Source organism: Ursus maritimus (assembly GCF_017311325.1).
Source record: "Ursus maritimus isolate PB19 chromosome X unlocalized genomic scaffold, ASM1731132v1 scaffold_X1, whole genome shotgun sequence".
NCBI lineage: Eukaryota > Metazoa > Chordata > Mammalia > Carnivora > Ursidae > Ursus > Ursus maritimus.
The window spans coordinates 98,361,147-98,377,945 of NW_024423319.1; the positions used below are offsets into that span (position 1 = coordinate 98,361,147).

The 16,799-nt window shown below is 42.4% G+C and overlaps 1 protein-coding gene and 1 pseudogene across 1 annotated transcript in view; one reads left to right on the top strand and one right to left on the bottom strand.

Moving 5' to 3' along the window:
- The window catches only part of DMD (dystrophin), a 1,667,815-nt gene that overhangs the window by 1,458,498 nt on the left and 192,518 nt on the right, over window positions 1–16,799 (top strand). Inside the window, exon 60 of the mRNA XM_040633145.1 lies at window positions 7,044–7,104. Within this exon, the coding sequence (XP_040489079.1) occupies window positions 7,044–7,104 (61 nt within the window). The remainder of the gene's footprint in view (window positions 1–7,043; window positions 7,105–16,799) is intronic.
- LOC121101882 lies at window positions 1,856–3,625 on the bottom strand (annotated as a pseudogene).

Genomic DNA, 16,799 nt, shown 5'->3' on the forward strand with positions numbered 1-16,799 from the left:
ATGCCTTTAAAGCGTTCATAGCCTTCAATGAAATAAATATATTTCGAGGAATTTTGCTTAAGAAAAATGGCAAAACTGTGTGCAAAGATTTATCTACAGAGAGGTTCATTGCAGCCTGACTTACAACAGTGAAAAACTGGAAACAATCTCAATTTTCCCAAAGAGGGTGTTTCTTCAATAAATCATGGTACAGCCATTAATGGAATGCTCTTCAGCCATTGAAAATGTGAGCCAGGAATGATGTGAGTGGCCATAGATGGTCTGGATGGGTGGGAGTGATTCAGTCAGAAGCAGGTTTGACCTCATGTAACAGAAAACTCAAATTAACAGTGGCTTACACAAAGTAGAGGTGTATAAGGTTCTCCCACAGCAATCCAGATACATAGGAATGGTGACTACATAACCATCAGGAACTCAGATTTCTTACACGCTTCTTTTCAGTCATTCTTAGTGCATATCTTCTGTAGCCTAAGTTGTCAGGACCTTCCCCATAGATGCTCTGGAATTCACCATGCCCAGGCACACCAAACCTCAGTTTCCAGCTACATACACCTGTGACTTGGCCTTCAAGGCTTTCTCTGGCCAGAGAATTAATGACCTTCCCCGCCCCTCTATACTCCAGGAGTAGCCCTCAAGCAATAGTAAATAAACCCTCCAGTTCCTTCACCCCCACAGAGGTGGTAGAGGGAGATAACTCTGAAGTGTCTTCTGTGCTTAAATCCTCACCTCGGTGCACCCCAGGTACCCAAAGCAGCACTGCATCCCTTATCAGCTTGGCTCCTTTCCTTGCCTTACTTCCAGCTCCTGTACCAGTGCTTCCTTGAATTACAGCTCAAACTAATTCAGCTCACGTCCTTGTCTTCATATTTGCTTCTGGGGGATTACAGCCAAGATGGCTTCCATTCTCCTGGTTACTACAACTCTGGCCATTATCCTCTCCTTTTCCTCTTTCTCTTCTCTCTCTCCCTCTCACCCCCTCTCTCCTCCTTTCCCTTTCCTTCTCCAGCTTCCTCCTTCCCCCTCCCCCCTCCCCCACTCTATTCCAGTAACGGCTCTCTGTCCTTGTCCCTCAGACCCAGGGATGCTTATAGTTCCTTGTTCTTAATGTTATCCCTAGTGATTTCCCTACACCCTGCACAGTCCTCTCTGACCAACCCTTTAACTAAATTCTACTCAACTTAGCTGATAAGAATGTGCCATCTGTTTCTGGCCGGAACTCTGACTGGTATACTTCCTTTAGAATATATGTTCTTTTAAAACCTGATCTCATTTAAATAAGAAGGTCCTGAGGGCATGGGACATGTCAAGGCCTCTTTCCCTACCACACGCCACCCTACCCCACCCCTGCCTGCAAATACCTTGTGCGGAGCTGAGCACGTAACGTATGTTCAGTAGAGAGCAGTTGGTGGATTTTAATCCTAGAATATTAGATGTGTTCACTGAAGAATATCCTCAGAGACGAAAATGCAAAGTAGCAGGAACTGTGTCTTACTGGCTGCGTTAGCGCCAGTATTTGCCAAGTGCCTAGTGCATAGTAGGTGCTCTGTAAAAGTGTATCCAATAATGAGTGAGCTGATGTTAGGTATTGCTTTGTTTGTTGAGGAACCAGGGTCTGTTTTCATCTTTCAGATGAAAATCGGTCTCAGCTCTATGGAAATTAGTTTCTTTCAACTGATCAGATGATTGAATTTAGACAGCTAGAATAGGACCGATCATGGAGATGACAGATGGTAGGGAGGTGGATTTTGACCAGAATAAAAGGAATCTCTTCCTTCCTTCCTTCCTTCCTTCCTTCCTTCCTTCCTTCCTTCCTTCCTTCATTGAGGCATTTTATTTGCACGTATGTATTACATCCCTAGAAAAAGAATCCCAGGGTTTTCCCTCCTGTGTGTTTTCATCTTGCTTCTTCATGGTCCATGATGCCGGCTGAGGTTGTCAGTACAATAAAACCAAACTGGTGGGGTGGGAATAGATTATTCTGGCATTTTACTACATCTTTGAGTTGTACATCAGATCTGGGGCTGATCACTCTACACTTGTTTCACCTGCCCCAGAGGTTCACAGCAATGTTCCCAGCTCTGTGATCATCAGTGATTTCAGATTCACCAGTGTAACCATGCTGCATCACCACAGGGAGAAACTGGGCGATGACTCTGGAGCACGGCCTAGTAAGAACCTGGCGTTTGCCTCTCTCTTCAGCATTGTTAATGTTCTTGAGAGCATCTGCCAGGACATTCGTGTGCACCGCTATGGCGACACACAAAGATGGCAGAAAGAGGACAGGAAGGCCAAAGGAAGCTCTTTCTAATCATCACTGAAGCTATGGGGAGTACAAAAGAGGCCTTCCAGGATCAGTACAGGTGTTCCAACAGCCCCTGGGAAATCATTTGGTGGAAATCATGTAGAGGGTAAATTTAGATATCAGAGCATAAAGAACTTGGACTAGAAGACATTATATTCTTTTTCAAGATGAACTTGTTCACTCAGTTGTTTGGCAAATATTTATAGACTGCCTGTTATGTACCACACACAATAAAATAAAGCCCGGAGACTAGACAGACTTGACTTGGTTACAATCCTGGATGTGCCCTTTGCTAGCTGCCATGACCTGAGCTGTTTGCCTGACCTGTTCTGAGCCTCACTTTCTCCATGTGTGATAACGGAACAGTGGGACCCCCTTGGGTGTTTGGGAGGGTTACGTTCGGGAGCACACAGTGTGGAGCTCACAGTTAGACACAGAGCAGGTTTGTTTTCTCCAGTTCCTGAATCATCTGACTTGAGTAATACACCCAAATTAGGATCTAATACTTAGTGACTTTGGACCTCAGACACACTATTCCATGTGATCTTAACTGTTTGATCATCTGCAAAATGAAAATGATAATGCCTCACGAGTCATGATGAGTGTCACACTTGAGGTCACGTTGCAGGAGCAGAAGAGGCTTTCCTTTCTCCCCTCACCACCCTTCTAGATCAGGCATTCTCAGTGGGAACAGTAGTGCCCCCATAGGGACAAAATTTGGTTCCTGGGGGATGAAAAATCTTACTTTTTTTATGTGAAAAATAGATATACACAGTACATCAACAGATGTACAGTGTATCTGTGATACCAGATTTCACTGGGGACGAGGGGAGGAAGACCAGGAAAAACTATCTAAAAAGATACTTAGCAGGATGACTTCGGGGGGGTTCAGGAAAAAAAGATGGAAAAACATTGCTCTAGAGTCGATCTCCTTGTTAGAATCTACCCATAAACCCATTACTGGAATTGGCTGCCTTCCGAGAAGCCGAATGCCTGTGGCTGGTGATCCTCCCTACGCCTCTTCATTAACCCCATAAGCGAGGTTTCAATTTAGTCTCCAGTGAATGCCATATTATTTATTTTTATAACCTGCCCCCAGTTGTTTTTTTTTTTTTTTACTGAACTACATTATCAAACACCAAGTCCACCAAATAGAAGAAAAGTAGAAAGATGAATGAATGTACTTGGGTCTGAATTCCAGAGAGTGTTCTTTTGGCACGGCTTTAATACCATTAGTATTCTTTTTAATTTTCTGGTTAGGCCCCCATGTCGATTAAAATATGGCTGAACACCAGGGTGCATCGCTTGGCACGTCCTGTTCATCGCGCATTAAAAAATGGTTGAAATAAGAACTTCGCCCACATAGTGTGACCTCTGAGATTGTCAAAACCACCTTGGGCACAGTATTGAATGCTGTCACCTAGAGGGAAGGAAAGCATTTGAAGGTAGAACTGCTCCCCTTTCTTGCTCTTAATAACATACCACATCTGTAACGCGAGGGTTTATTCATTGGGAATGAATAAACCCGCGTGCAGTTTGCTGTTTAAATTCAGTAGACAGTCCCCCCCCCCCCGGTGCTGGTGCCGTATGATAATGCATGATTTTTACACTCAAGGATCCGAATCACGAAGCTGCATTGGATTTACACATAGCGGTTAGAGAAACACCTGTATAAGAAAATACCAAAGGACAGCATAGTGTCATATAAAAGCTATTTGCCAATAAATCTGCCCTTGATGGGCTACTAAAAATGGGCACAGCAGGCATAAAAGATGTGTGCGTCTATTACACAAGCTAGCTTGGTGAATGATGACAAGCTTCCACTGGTACACCGAGATAAGAAACAGCTGCTGTTGGTGTCGGCACCCCTACAAGAAATGAAATGGTAATTCTGGGACACACTTACAAGAGTTACCATATATTTGATCAACTTTTGAATATATGCAAGCCCAGAATCCTCTGGCAGCCCAAGCGAAATTGCCGACAACCTTTTAACAGTCTCTTGAGAAGGAGCACTAAATCTGATCACATAGGACCTTCCTTGGATTGAGTGTTATTTCCAAAGCAAGTCGTTCCAGTGTGTTTGTGGTGGTAATGGGGCGGGGTGAGGGGGGGAATGGGGCAAGGCCGTTGGTAGTTGCCTTTTTTTTTTTTTTTTGCATCAAGGACATTTTTTAGTATAAAATGTTAGGGTTTCAAATGATGAAACCTAAGTTGTGTGGGTGCGTTTGTAGACTGTGAGTCAAAGAGGGAACAAACACCTTCCAGCACAAAAAATTCACTGAACTTCACCATTGGATTCATTTGATAGCTACACACAAGGACAAAAGGCTTGTCTGATTTTAAAAACTAAGAAATCCACAATTTTTATATACAATTCATATATTCTGTATGGAAAATTAACACTTGAGACCTGCAGTTATAAACACGTGAAGTTTCATGTTGATCTAGAACTTTGAATTTTTTAGAATATTCTTTTGAAATCTTTCCAACTATTTAGTTTAAGCATATTCTGAGTACTCCTCCGGCATTTTATTGGATTTTTTTCTTTTTAATGCTTAACAATGCAGAGTCAACTGTAGACATTCAGTGTAGGTGTGGCCATTAGCTCGGCTGGGTCCCCCCCCCCCCGGCTTTCCCTGTCTCTTGCTAGAGTTTCTGCTTGAAGCTTGCTCCATTCAGGCAGGCCCTCCCCCCTTAAGCCAACTAGGCCGCCAGTAGACCTCTCCAAGCACACTTCTCTCTGACAGATGCCTATCATAGGAAATCCAAATGGACTCTTCTGCTATCAGAGGATATCCCCAGCATCCTCCAAATCAGAAATGATTTCTGGACCATTAAACTGATAAAGAACCGGAAAGGAATAATGACAGAAACGGTGGGGTTCAGCCCACAGACACCTCTAAGGAAAGAATAGCAGTTGTTTCTTGGTTTACAGGTTCATAGACTTGGCAATACAATCGGTGAGAGCTGGACCAGATGCTCTTGGAAACTCTCTTCTTCCTTCTGCAATCCTATGGTTTTAAGAAGGGAGGTGTGCTGAGCAGGCAGGAGCTAGGATTTCTGGCTCTCTACACTGTTTCCTCCTAGAGAAGGCTTGGGTTTTAGGTGTCTCCAACATCTGACTCTGCCCAGGTATGTCAGGGAGTCCAGCCGAAGTTCTTAAATCAGATCTCACTTCCTTTATTGCCTTATCAGGACGAGAGGCCTGTGTCCTAGTGAAGAAAAACAGACAAAAGGAGAATAGGGCAGATAATGAGAAAGGCAGAGAGGGTAGGAATCTTAGAAGAACATTGAATGCGAGGGACTACTTAAAAACAGCAGATAAATGTCTTTTTCCCCATATTAAAAATCTGTCTGCCAAAATGAAAAGGCCTAATTAGCAGCTAAATACAAATCCATGTCCTCTATCTTTTAAATGACACATCACCAAGGTACAAAGCAGCGTGTCTGGTTGAAGGTTGGGTGATTCGATCCCTCTATTACTCTGTATAAAACAAAGAATCTGTAGTTTCATTACCCTCAAATTGTCTGGCAGTGGGTGAAGTTAACTTTTATTAGAAGCTGTTCTTTCATATTATACAGTGTAGTCAAGGATATATTAGCTTTGACGTTTTCTTACATCTCAATATACTGTGGAGTGAATTTACTGTGAGACTAATTTAGAAGGAAGCTTTTCATAGGAGGAAATAATGGTCAGCATCAGCTGGGCTGCAAATTATAAGCAGGATGAAAATTCAGGGAAAGAATAGACAGATGCATAACATTGCTAGACGTTAATAAGCACGGTTCTTATATTTCTATTCCAATAATATTCTTTGTCTCTTAAAACTCCAGTTTCGTAAAAATTCTTTTCTGGAGGAAGATTTTATTGTTGAAGAAATGGTATCGTGCATCCTAACACGATTATTTTGTCTTAAAGAAAGAAAAACCCATCAGATTAAACAGTATATAAAAGGTGTTTTAGAGCTCATGTCTGAGAAAGGAAAAACCCCGGACAATTTAAGCGTTTAAAACACAATTTAAAGATGACTGATTTGACTAATACACAGTATGGTCGTGATAAAACAAATTCCCAGTATGTGAAATTTAATTTCACCTATAGGATTCATCACTCATCACAAAAGTTTTACTATACTCTGGTATCAGGTGCCATTCTCTCGCTTTTGGTTGTTTTTTTCCAACAAGATCATGCTGGTCAGCTGATATTTTGTGGGGCCAATTAAACCTATTATTGGCCGATGAGACTGGATTCTGTTTAAAGCAAACAAAGACTGAAACAAACATATCGGACTGATGAGTGTAGTCCTTTAGCTTCAGTAACTTAGAATGTAACTCTATCACGCAGGGATGTTTCAGCTGCTAAACTAATAAAACCCAGTCAATCAAATAGTAAAAGATATTGAGAAGCAGCAACAGGAAGTGTTATAAGAAAAGCACCCAATGGAGACACATAAGAGAAAACCCGTCAGTCGACTCATTCTGTTTCTTATCTGTTCTATAGGTTTAGCGGTGGAATGGGTTTGGGTTTTTTTTTCCTTAGCATTTATCTTTGTGCCTGAATGAGTTCAATTTCACTTAGATTAGGACAGAAACTTCAGAACAGCAGGTTAATCCGTCCTGTCTTCATGGGCAACTGAGCAAACAGACCAATATCAGTGTAAAATTGTAATTCTGGAGATTAATGTTGTCTTTCCTGTTTGTGGTGAACTTGACCTCCTTGCCTTTTTTTCTCTTTCAGCTTCTGTCCAGGGTCCCTGGGAGAGAGCCATCTCGCCAAACAAAGTGCCCTACTATATCAAGTAAGTCCGAGGCGTCTCGTTCCTAAAGCAGCATTTATTGTGGCTAATCTTCACATTCACAAATGAATGTATTTCTGAAATGTGGTGTTAACCTGGCCTACAACACCTAGTTCTTTTTTTTTTTTAAGATTTTACTAATTTATTTGACAGAGAGAGAGAGAAAAGGGAGAGCTCAAGCAGGGGGAGCAGGAGAGGGAAAAGCAGGCTCTCCGATGAGCAGGGAGCCCGATGTGGGGCTCGATCCATTCCCCAAGGAAGCTTGGCTAGTCAACTCATGCTGAAATTACCACTGAGAATGTGCTGATGCGATAGGGAGCTGCCTTTAGGAAAAATCCATTTGATGCAGCATATATGTTGGGTTTTGTGATGGGGGTGGTGTGGATTTTCCACAATCGAACAAAAAGCTGCAGATAATATTATTGATAGTGGGAGTAAATATTTATAAGGACGGTTTCATTTATTTGGGGGTTTGCCCACGTTTCCTTTTCAGCAAAGATGGATGCTTTCTGCAGCTCAATGTACACAAAGTGTTTTAGGTGAATAAATAGTCTATGTACCTAAAAGGCAGTCAGCGGCAGGCCCGGATGTGTGGAGCTGAGGTGTTCATTCTCGATACGTAGCACTCAGCATTTTACACATAACGACAACAGAATGATACTGTTTTCTGGGGCCATTTATGTCAGTCAAAGGAATACAGGTGCTTAGAAGCACCTTCCGCAGGATGCTGCACGAAATACAAATTATGATACATCGGGTCAACATGGAAGGGAGAGGAGGGAGGATATGGAGTCATGATGATACCTTAACAGTTTCCCACTGATTGTGCAATAGAGCTCAACTTCAATTTCACTTTGAATCCAGTGTCCCAACAATTTAATTTCGTCGGCTTCATGAAATAATCTTCAGTACGAACTAAAGTCTTTGAACCTGCTTCCACCACGAGTCTGACTAAAAATACTTCATGTGTTCCCATTGTTTCAGCCTCCCACATTTTATTGGGTCACTTTCTGTTCTTCCGCTGCCCATCAATTCTTCATAATTCAGGTCTAAAGCAATATCAGCAATCCTAGATCTTCATTACCACAGTCCTCCAGAAATTAGATTGTGTGCCTCGATTGTGTTAACCCAGAAGAATGAGGGTGAGGGAACTCTTTGGGCTCTTCAAGGAGAAACACATCCTTTAGGAAAGCTGTGTCTTATTAAATTTTTCCAGACAAGGTATCTCTTACCTTTAAACATTCTCCTTCAATTTGCTTCAATCCTGCTTTTTATTTTTCTTCTTTTTAAATTGTATTGTAGTGTTTTTATTCTGTATAATTATTAATTCAGTCACTCTACGTATTTTAATACATATTTTAAGTCACCTGTGTTATTAAATGATAAACTGATTTAGACACATGCTGTCTGGCTTTACATCCACTGTATGTTTTGTGGAACACCTAATTCAAGCTCCTCCCAGTCATCTCCAGTGTCTTCGTCATCACAAATTTTCATCTCTAAGATGTTTGGGACCTGCTACTTCTTCAACCTGTTTATAAAGCTCTCACTTTATCCAATTCCGTTCTGATAGATGAAGAGATGGTCTTTACTAGACAAAGACCCTTCTTTTGCAGCCAAGATTGGAGGGCTACCTGAAAACCCAAAACATCTTCAAGCCATTATTCTCCAGATTATTCCTGTTTGGGGCTTATTAAATATCTCACAGGGACTCCTAGCATTCCCTCCACCCCCAGCCCCTGCCAATGTTCTTTCCCTAAATATTTATCTTCTCCCTGATGTTGCACCCACTACAAAAGATCCCAGATCATGGCCGGGTGGCAATGAACATGAATTCAGTCCAAAAATAAAAAGAACAAATTAAAGAAAACCTGTAATTCCCCCCCATCACCCCCATAACTAGTCTCTTGCTGCTTCTTGGTGCAATCAGAGAGCAGCTACCCTCTCTTTGTCCCCCTGTCTGTCCAGTGCTCCTTCACTGACTTGAAGATGATCACGGTGGCCGTGTTGATAAGGGCACAGATAGGGAAACAAGAAAACTTGAGTTCTGGTCCTGGCTCTGTCGTGAGTTGATTGTGTGGCCTTGGGCGAGTCACTTAACCTGTGCAGAGTTTAGTGTCTCATTCATAAAATAAGAAGTTGGAGTTGGTGATATCTAAGGGCTCTGTAGCTCTAAGAATCAATGAGTGTGACTCATTAAATGGTCTTGTCCAAATCCAAAGACTTAAGATCTCAGCTTTTCTTCAAGAAGTTTATCTATATTGTTTAAATTCTTTATTGTAATTATTAATGTAATATAAATTCTTATTTTAAAAAATCATAGGAATTCTTTTTCCACTGTTTAATTAGCTGCAGATATGCTCTCTCAACCCACTCCAGTTTCTCCAAGTACCTATTTAAAGAGTTCAGATCTTGATGTTTAATTTAGGACTATCATTCTGCCTGATTTACTGGTAAAAGAGATAGAGCAATAGACAGAAAATCAGTAGAAAGGGGAGTCTGGAGACCTCAAACCCTCTGAAGTGACCAGTTTCTAGGAATGAGGGATTACATAACTTCTCAAAAATACCTCTGAAACTTTCTGGAGATCACTTATCTCTAAAAATTATAATCTATTTGAAATTAGAGATTAGAGAATTTCTCAGATATGCGTCTAAAATGCTAAGCTAGGGTAGGGAGAATACATGTTCAAAAAATATACATTGTCAACAAACAGACGACTAATGCCATTTGTGATTTATTATTACACATTACTGTTGTCTGAAAGATTCTTTTCATAGCAAATTACTTTGATGTACAAGGTTCAGTGGACTTCATGCACTGGCTAGTGCCATTTGTAATTCGAGATGCCTTATTATCCACAAATAACAATACTAAAAAGTTTATAATGACATTACTTCAACCAGTCCCCACCTTGTCCTTCCTCTTTGTTACCTTGTCTCAACTTGCTTTCAAGAGTTTTAAGCACACATTTCCAGGCACAAAGCCAGATGTCTTCTCTGGGTTTTGTTTTTTTTTTTAAGATTTATTCGTTTATTTTAGAGAGACCATGCGCGTGCATGCTTGCGCGGGCAGGGAGGGGCAGAGGGAGAGGGAGAGAGAAACCCAAGCCAACTCCACACTGAGCACAGAGACTGACGCAGGGCTCGATCTCATGACCCTGAGATCAGACCTGAGCTGAAACCAAGAGTCGGACACTTAACTGCCTGTGCCACCCAGGCGCCCCCTCTGGATCTTTTTTTTTAATATTTAATAATTTTTCGTTTTCAGCAGTGGGATAAACTGATCACCTAAACAAGCAGAGGTTTCTGCACCAGTAATCCCGTTCAAGTTAGCTGTGTGCACTCGTGCTTGAGGTTATAAGTCACTACCAGCGTCTTCTGCTCTAGCTTGCCAATCAGACAGTGTTTATGCCTGCATCCTGACACCAGCTTTTCATATGATGCTAAGAATCTTGATTCTGATACTTCAGACTACATGTTTGTCTAGTTTATTAGTCCATAGCATTCATCATTGTTACAGTTTTCATATTCTCTCTCCCTTGGGGCTCTCTTATTCCTGCCAGCATCTCTTTCAGGTTATTTGATTACAGCTTTCATTGCCCCTGAAAAAATAATCACCAACAATGTTCAACCTGTTACAACTGCCTTTTCCACTCTCTGCCATTTTGTAGTTTTTTGGCCTACTGTCAAACTCATGAAAATTTCAATATAATAGCCTTTAACCAGCTGCTGCATTCTGTTAGGATTTCTTTCACCTTTTTATGTTGCATACTCCCATATGGGTAAACCGAATGGAGCCAAGAGCTGGGACTCTCTTGCTTTCTTAATGAGTTAGAAAATTATTCTTCTGTGTTCTGGACCGTCAAAAGAATTTAGGAATCCCAAAGTTACATGCAGTATGTTCCTGCATAGATGACATAATAAGAGCATAAGAAATAGCACACTGGGTCAGACCAGCAGGGCGACTAGCCCGGAACTCTGTCCCAGATGCAGACACCCGTGGCTGCTTGTCAGTTAACCTAGTAATTGTCATTTTAAAAAATCAGGATGCATCCTGACCATTTCTTCATAATCCATCATAAATCAGTTGGCGTTGAGTTTTTCCAGCACTTTCTTACTTTCTCCATTCCCCTCTTCGACCTTGTCTTCGGAAGAATGAGTTCCACGAATGTGCTGCTTTCTGTGTGAAGAAATAAAGGGATGTTGCAGTTTCTCTTCACTGCACAGTTTCGAACCTCAAGGGATGGCCCCCATTAAGTGCTGCCGAATCCAGTGACTACAATGGTATTTACCCAAAGTAGACTTTTTTTTTTTAAAGATTTTATTTATTTATTTATTTGACAGAGAGAGAGACAGCCAGCGAGAGAGGGAACACAAGCAGGGGGAGTGGGAGAGGAAGAAGCAGGCTCCCAGCAGAGGAGCCCAATGCGGGGCTCGATCCCAGGACCCTGGGATCACGCCCTGAGCCGAAGGCAGACGCTTAACGACTGAGCCACCCAGGCACCCCCCCAAAGTAGACTTTAATCTCACATCCCCTTATAACCCTTTTTCATTTTCATCTTCCCAGGCTGAGAAGTTCTAATCCGTTTTAGGTTCTTAATCCGTCCTTGAATGAAAGAGAAGTATTCCCCTTGATCATCTTAGCTGCTTTTCCCTGGATCTCTTCCAGTTCTGTTACATCTTCCTTGGGATGTCGTGACTGGGACGGCCCAAGTACTGGTTATTAAATTTGTTAGCATTGTCTGTAGTCTCAGCTCGCTCGTGAAGAAAGTAAACGCTATTCGCCATCTCCCATTGGTGAGAGATGGAGAAACCAATCGAGGTCATAGCTTGGTCTGCCTATATTAGTTCTGGCTGGAGGTTGATTTGCTGCTACTTTTCTGTAATAGCGGCTGAAGTGTTTGACCTTCTGTTTCTGCCAGCTGGCCCCTAGAAAGGCTTTGGGTTTCAGACAAGCTGGTCCTTTCCTCTTTCAAAGACGCCGCCGTTGCTGAAAACCCAGGAGGCATTCACTAGTGAAACCCAGTAGTAAACCTGCTGACTCGATCACCAGGAAGGCACTGCAGCAGGTCCCCTGTCTCAATAGCTCTGAAGCACTTCACAGGAGAGCGACAAATGGGGTTCCGGGGAACACGCTAACTGTTCAGCTCTTTCTTACGTACCATGCTCAGGAAGCGGCTCAGGTCTACAGGAGCGTCTCTCTTTTCCTGTGGCTCATTTGGGATGGGGTCTACGTATGACCTTGATATGCCCTTCTCTCCGCCCTCAAACTCAGACATGTTTCCGCAGCCACCTACTGCGTGGGAGCTGCTCACCACTCTCTGGTGATTCCGGCTTAGCCAAATGCAATAGAACACCTCCTTGACTGAAGCCAGCAGTCGCTCCAGGCAACATTTCTTATCACTGTGATGGTGTCTGCTGCCAGAATGGCTGGTTGAGGTCCTGACGCTCCCGTCTTCTATGGCTTGCCTGGTACCAGTATTCGACATTCCACATGGAATTGTGGCCATCTGCCTAGACATGCCTTCTGGTGTTTGTGTCTTCTTCCATCCTGTTGGTCTATTCTCAGTTAAATTGATGAGTCTTGGGGCGCCTGGGTGGCACAGCGGTTAAAGCGTCTGCCTTCGGCTCAGGGCGTGATCCCGGCGTTCCGGGATCGAGCCCCACGTCAGGCTCCTCCTCTATGAGCCTGCTTCTTCCTCTCCCACTCCCCCTACTTGTGTTCTCTCTCGCTGGCTATCTCTATCTCTGTCAAATAAATAAATAAAAATCTTAAAAAAAAAAAAAAAAAATTGATGAGTCTTGCTCTAACTGTAAGGGCCCATGCTCCCTAACTCCAGGAGCATCTGAGTTTTGACACCACGTTCCTCTGTACCATAGTGCTTGATGGCTACTTTCTGGGCGCTTTTCCAGATTCCAAATCCACCTCCCCCCCCCCCATTTAAAGCATATCTTGCCCTCGTTCTTGCTCCTGCTCCCTATTGTGCCAGGAGTTGCTCTGATTCAAGTTTGGGTGAGTTTATTTGTTCCTTTGAATTATCACTCACTATCGCAGTCCCTGTATTTATGGAGAGAGGAAGGAGCAGTTAGCTATGTCTCAGGTTTAACAGCAACCACTGGGCTAAGTATCTGTGTTGGCTGGTTTGCAGTGGATATATTTTCTGAGAATGAGATGGGCTCTTATTATAAAGAACACTGGATTATGATATCCAGCTTAGAATATATTCCCCTAGTTCTCATTTGTGATATCTCACTGTTCTAGGAATGATACTGATCTTCTGGCATTCAGTTTAAACCCTGGTTAAGATTGGCAGAGGTAGACGCTCTATGAAACGAGTAGATAGAGCAGGCATCCGAAGACTTGAAGTCTAATTTCAGCCTTGCTATCAACCAGCTATTTTTTTAAGTTTTATTTATTTAAGTAATGTCTACACCCAACGTGGGCTTGAACTCACAACCCTGAGATCAAGAGTCATGTGCTCTACCAGCTGAGCCAGCCAGGTGCCCCTCAACTAGCTATTTGACCACAGGTGAATCACTTCCAGTCTCTGGGCCTCAGTTTCTCCATCCATCATCTAAAGCGGCTGAATCACATGATACCTCATGTCATTTCCAGCCCTGAGATTCTCTGATTTTATGAATATTGACTTGGAAATAAAAATGGTTCTTAACAGTTTTCTGGAGGAATTAAAATGGATCTTCAGATCACCCTTGAGAATTCTTACTGCACCATCAATCTTCTCAGGATAAAGGACAAACAATATTAAACCTTTTTTTCACTTCACTGTTTAGCACCATTGATAATAGGGAGTGGATGTAACAGAATCAGCTGTCTAATTTCAGCTGTCAATCTTTGAGGATACTGGTGAATATCTGTGGGTAATTAAATTTGTGAAATCGCTGCCAAAAGCCTGGTGCTCTGACTTTTCAAAAGGGTTTAGTACACAAAGATAACCCAGAGGTCAGTCTTCTCTGCCGGGCTTTCTCCTCCACAGTTTGAGGGTTCCAAAGGTCACATTAGCCACGTCTCATTAAGCTCTGGAACCACAATGAAGGAATAGTCAGTAATGAATAATTGATGATATAATCATGAAAACAACTCAGTTTAAGATGTTCACTGGAAGAGATTCAGTGTGATACCACTGGGCTGTGGAGTGCCGAGTCTGGCCTTTGGTTTTGTAGACCGTGTGGGTAGATGAAAATGTTGGTATCTTCCACATCTCAAAGGTTGCTAAAACAATCTCGCAGCCCTCTTCATATTAAAGTTTCGTAAGCTGTAACTTATAACATTGACTGAAATAACAGACTCCATGAGGATAGGCGCTCTGTCTCTGCTCTCGCACAGAGCCTCCCCGACATAGCGTGTGCTCGGTAGACATCCGAATGAAGGAAGGCACGCACACCTGTAATTCCGCATGCCTCACACTTTGCTGACGACTTTTACCTTCAGAAAATCTTCTAGCGTCTTGGTATCAATTTAGACGTCCCGCCTGAATGGGTCTCCTGTATCCTCTAGACATCAACTTCAGTAATAGAAAGCACGCTGAGTCTTTTACAGAGTTAATCATGTCTCCTACAGCCGGTACCTAGAAAATCCTTGGCATGGGAGTTGAATGGTATATACCAAATCCTGAGATCTCGATTCTGTTCTGTGTTTATCCAGCAATATGATCTGGGTTATAACTGAGTCCATCTGGGACTGAGCCTCCCCATCAACAATAAGGAAGCAGAACTAGCTAATGCCTAAGATCACTGTGAGTTCTGGCTTCCTTTGTTTTGATAGAACTGGGGTTTTGGTTGCTTTTTTTTTCTCCTACTCTTGGTTTTCTAGTGGTCAGTAGAGCTTTAAATTGATCAACCACTGTGTTCACTAAGCATTTGTATACAGGAACTAATTTTTGGGCTGGGATTTAGTGGCCACTGAATCTTAAGAGAATAGCATTGATAAGCTTTTATTTTAAAGAAGATTTCTGTAACACGCTGTATGTTATGGGTAATGCTTAAAGTTGGCAGCACAGATACAGAGACATATATATGTGGCAACTAAAATAGAGTGTTGAATACAGGCCAGAAACTCTATCATAGCACAAATATACCGCATAGGTGTCCCCTGCCTCACTCGTGGCACGTTCACGAATGTGAGAGTGTGCATAAAATATATCTAGGTCTGTTTCCTCCAAAGAAGTAAATCATTCCAGCTATTCCTTCCTTTTCTTTCACTAACATTCTTAAACACACCTTTCTTCCATAATCACATGGTAGAAAAAAACACAGGCTGTCACGTCAGATAAGTCTGTGTTGGAAGCCCAGCTTTATCATACTCTGCCTCTGTTATTTGAACAATTTGCTTAACCTCACACCCATTCTACTTCCTGGCACATACGGGCTATTAATTAGCTTTCCTTCTCTGAAAGTGAGTTGAAGTCTCATTGACATCTACTAAATACTGAGTGTTGGATTGTAGGAAAACACTTCCACAGATACATCCAGGATTAGCTACATGTTTAGAATATTTTCTAGGACGCAAATATGTCCTTGATCAAATGAGTTTATTTTCATTTTTGGAGTTCCCACATAATTTGGGGTATGTGTGAATTCCCAAACATTCCTGAGCCTCTCCTAGGCTTCACTAATTGCTTCTTATCCTGTCCCCCTGGGAAGCAGCATCCTGTTGCCTTCACAAAGGTCAACAGCAGCCGAGACAACATTTGAAAATAACTTAATAACCTTGAACTGCCTCTCCCCTTTGGATAATTCCCTTAGAGCATTAGCCCTTTGAACACTGACCTGGTTGCAGAAAATGTCCCTTTCTCAGCGGGAAAACTCCAAATCCCATTCACTCTTCCCCTTCTTCATTCCAGGGGATTGGGGGGGGGTGAGGTGGGGACCTGGGAAGCTTGGGAGTGGAACAGTGCGTAGGAGAAAGAATTCTTTCTGGGAGAACATTCATGTGCACACACACATACAATTTCTTCTTTTTAAAAAAATAAATTGAGCACACTCTATAAATCAGTGCTGTCACATTGCAAAATTTTAAAACCCCTGTACAAGAGAGAAAAACTCTCTGCTTTCAGCAGTCTGGAAAGCCCCTCAGAACAGGTCCTATATGGGGCTCGGTCCACTGTCAGCATTGAGCAAATGATCACGTCTTTTGTGTTGTCATTAACTCCCAGGTGTTTGAAACGGAGAAGCTTTCCTGCTCCTTCTGAAATTTTCAATTGCTTTTTCTGTTTTTCTTTCTCAGCTTATCCACATCCATCTTGGTCCCCAAAGCCATTGCATGTCAGATATCAGGGCAAAAGAGTAATTTTTAAATTGCTTCTCTGTTGTTTTAGAAGGAATTTTGTGTTAGTTTCCTTTAGGTTTGGTCACTTTCCCTTGGACTTGAGCTTTCTATGAAGTTACAGTCCATATAATCTAGACAGGATGAAAAGCAAAGTGTAGGGGCACCTGCATGGCTCAGTCGGTTGAATGTCCAACTCTTGATTTCGGCTCAGGTCATGATCTCATGGTCTTGGGATTGAGCCCCGCATCGGGCTCCGCGCTCATTGAGGAGTCTGCTTGAGATAATCTCTCTCCTCTCCCTCTGCCCCCCTGCCTGCTCACACACACACTCTCTCCCCCTGTAAAATAAATAAATATGTCTTTTAAAAAAAAAAAGCAGAGTTCAATGTGTGCCTACTAAGTGTTAAGTGA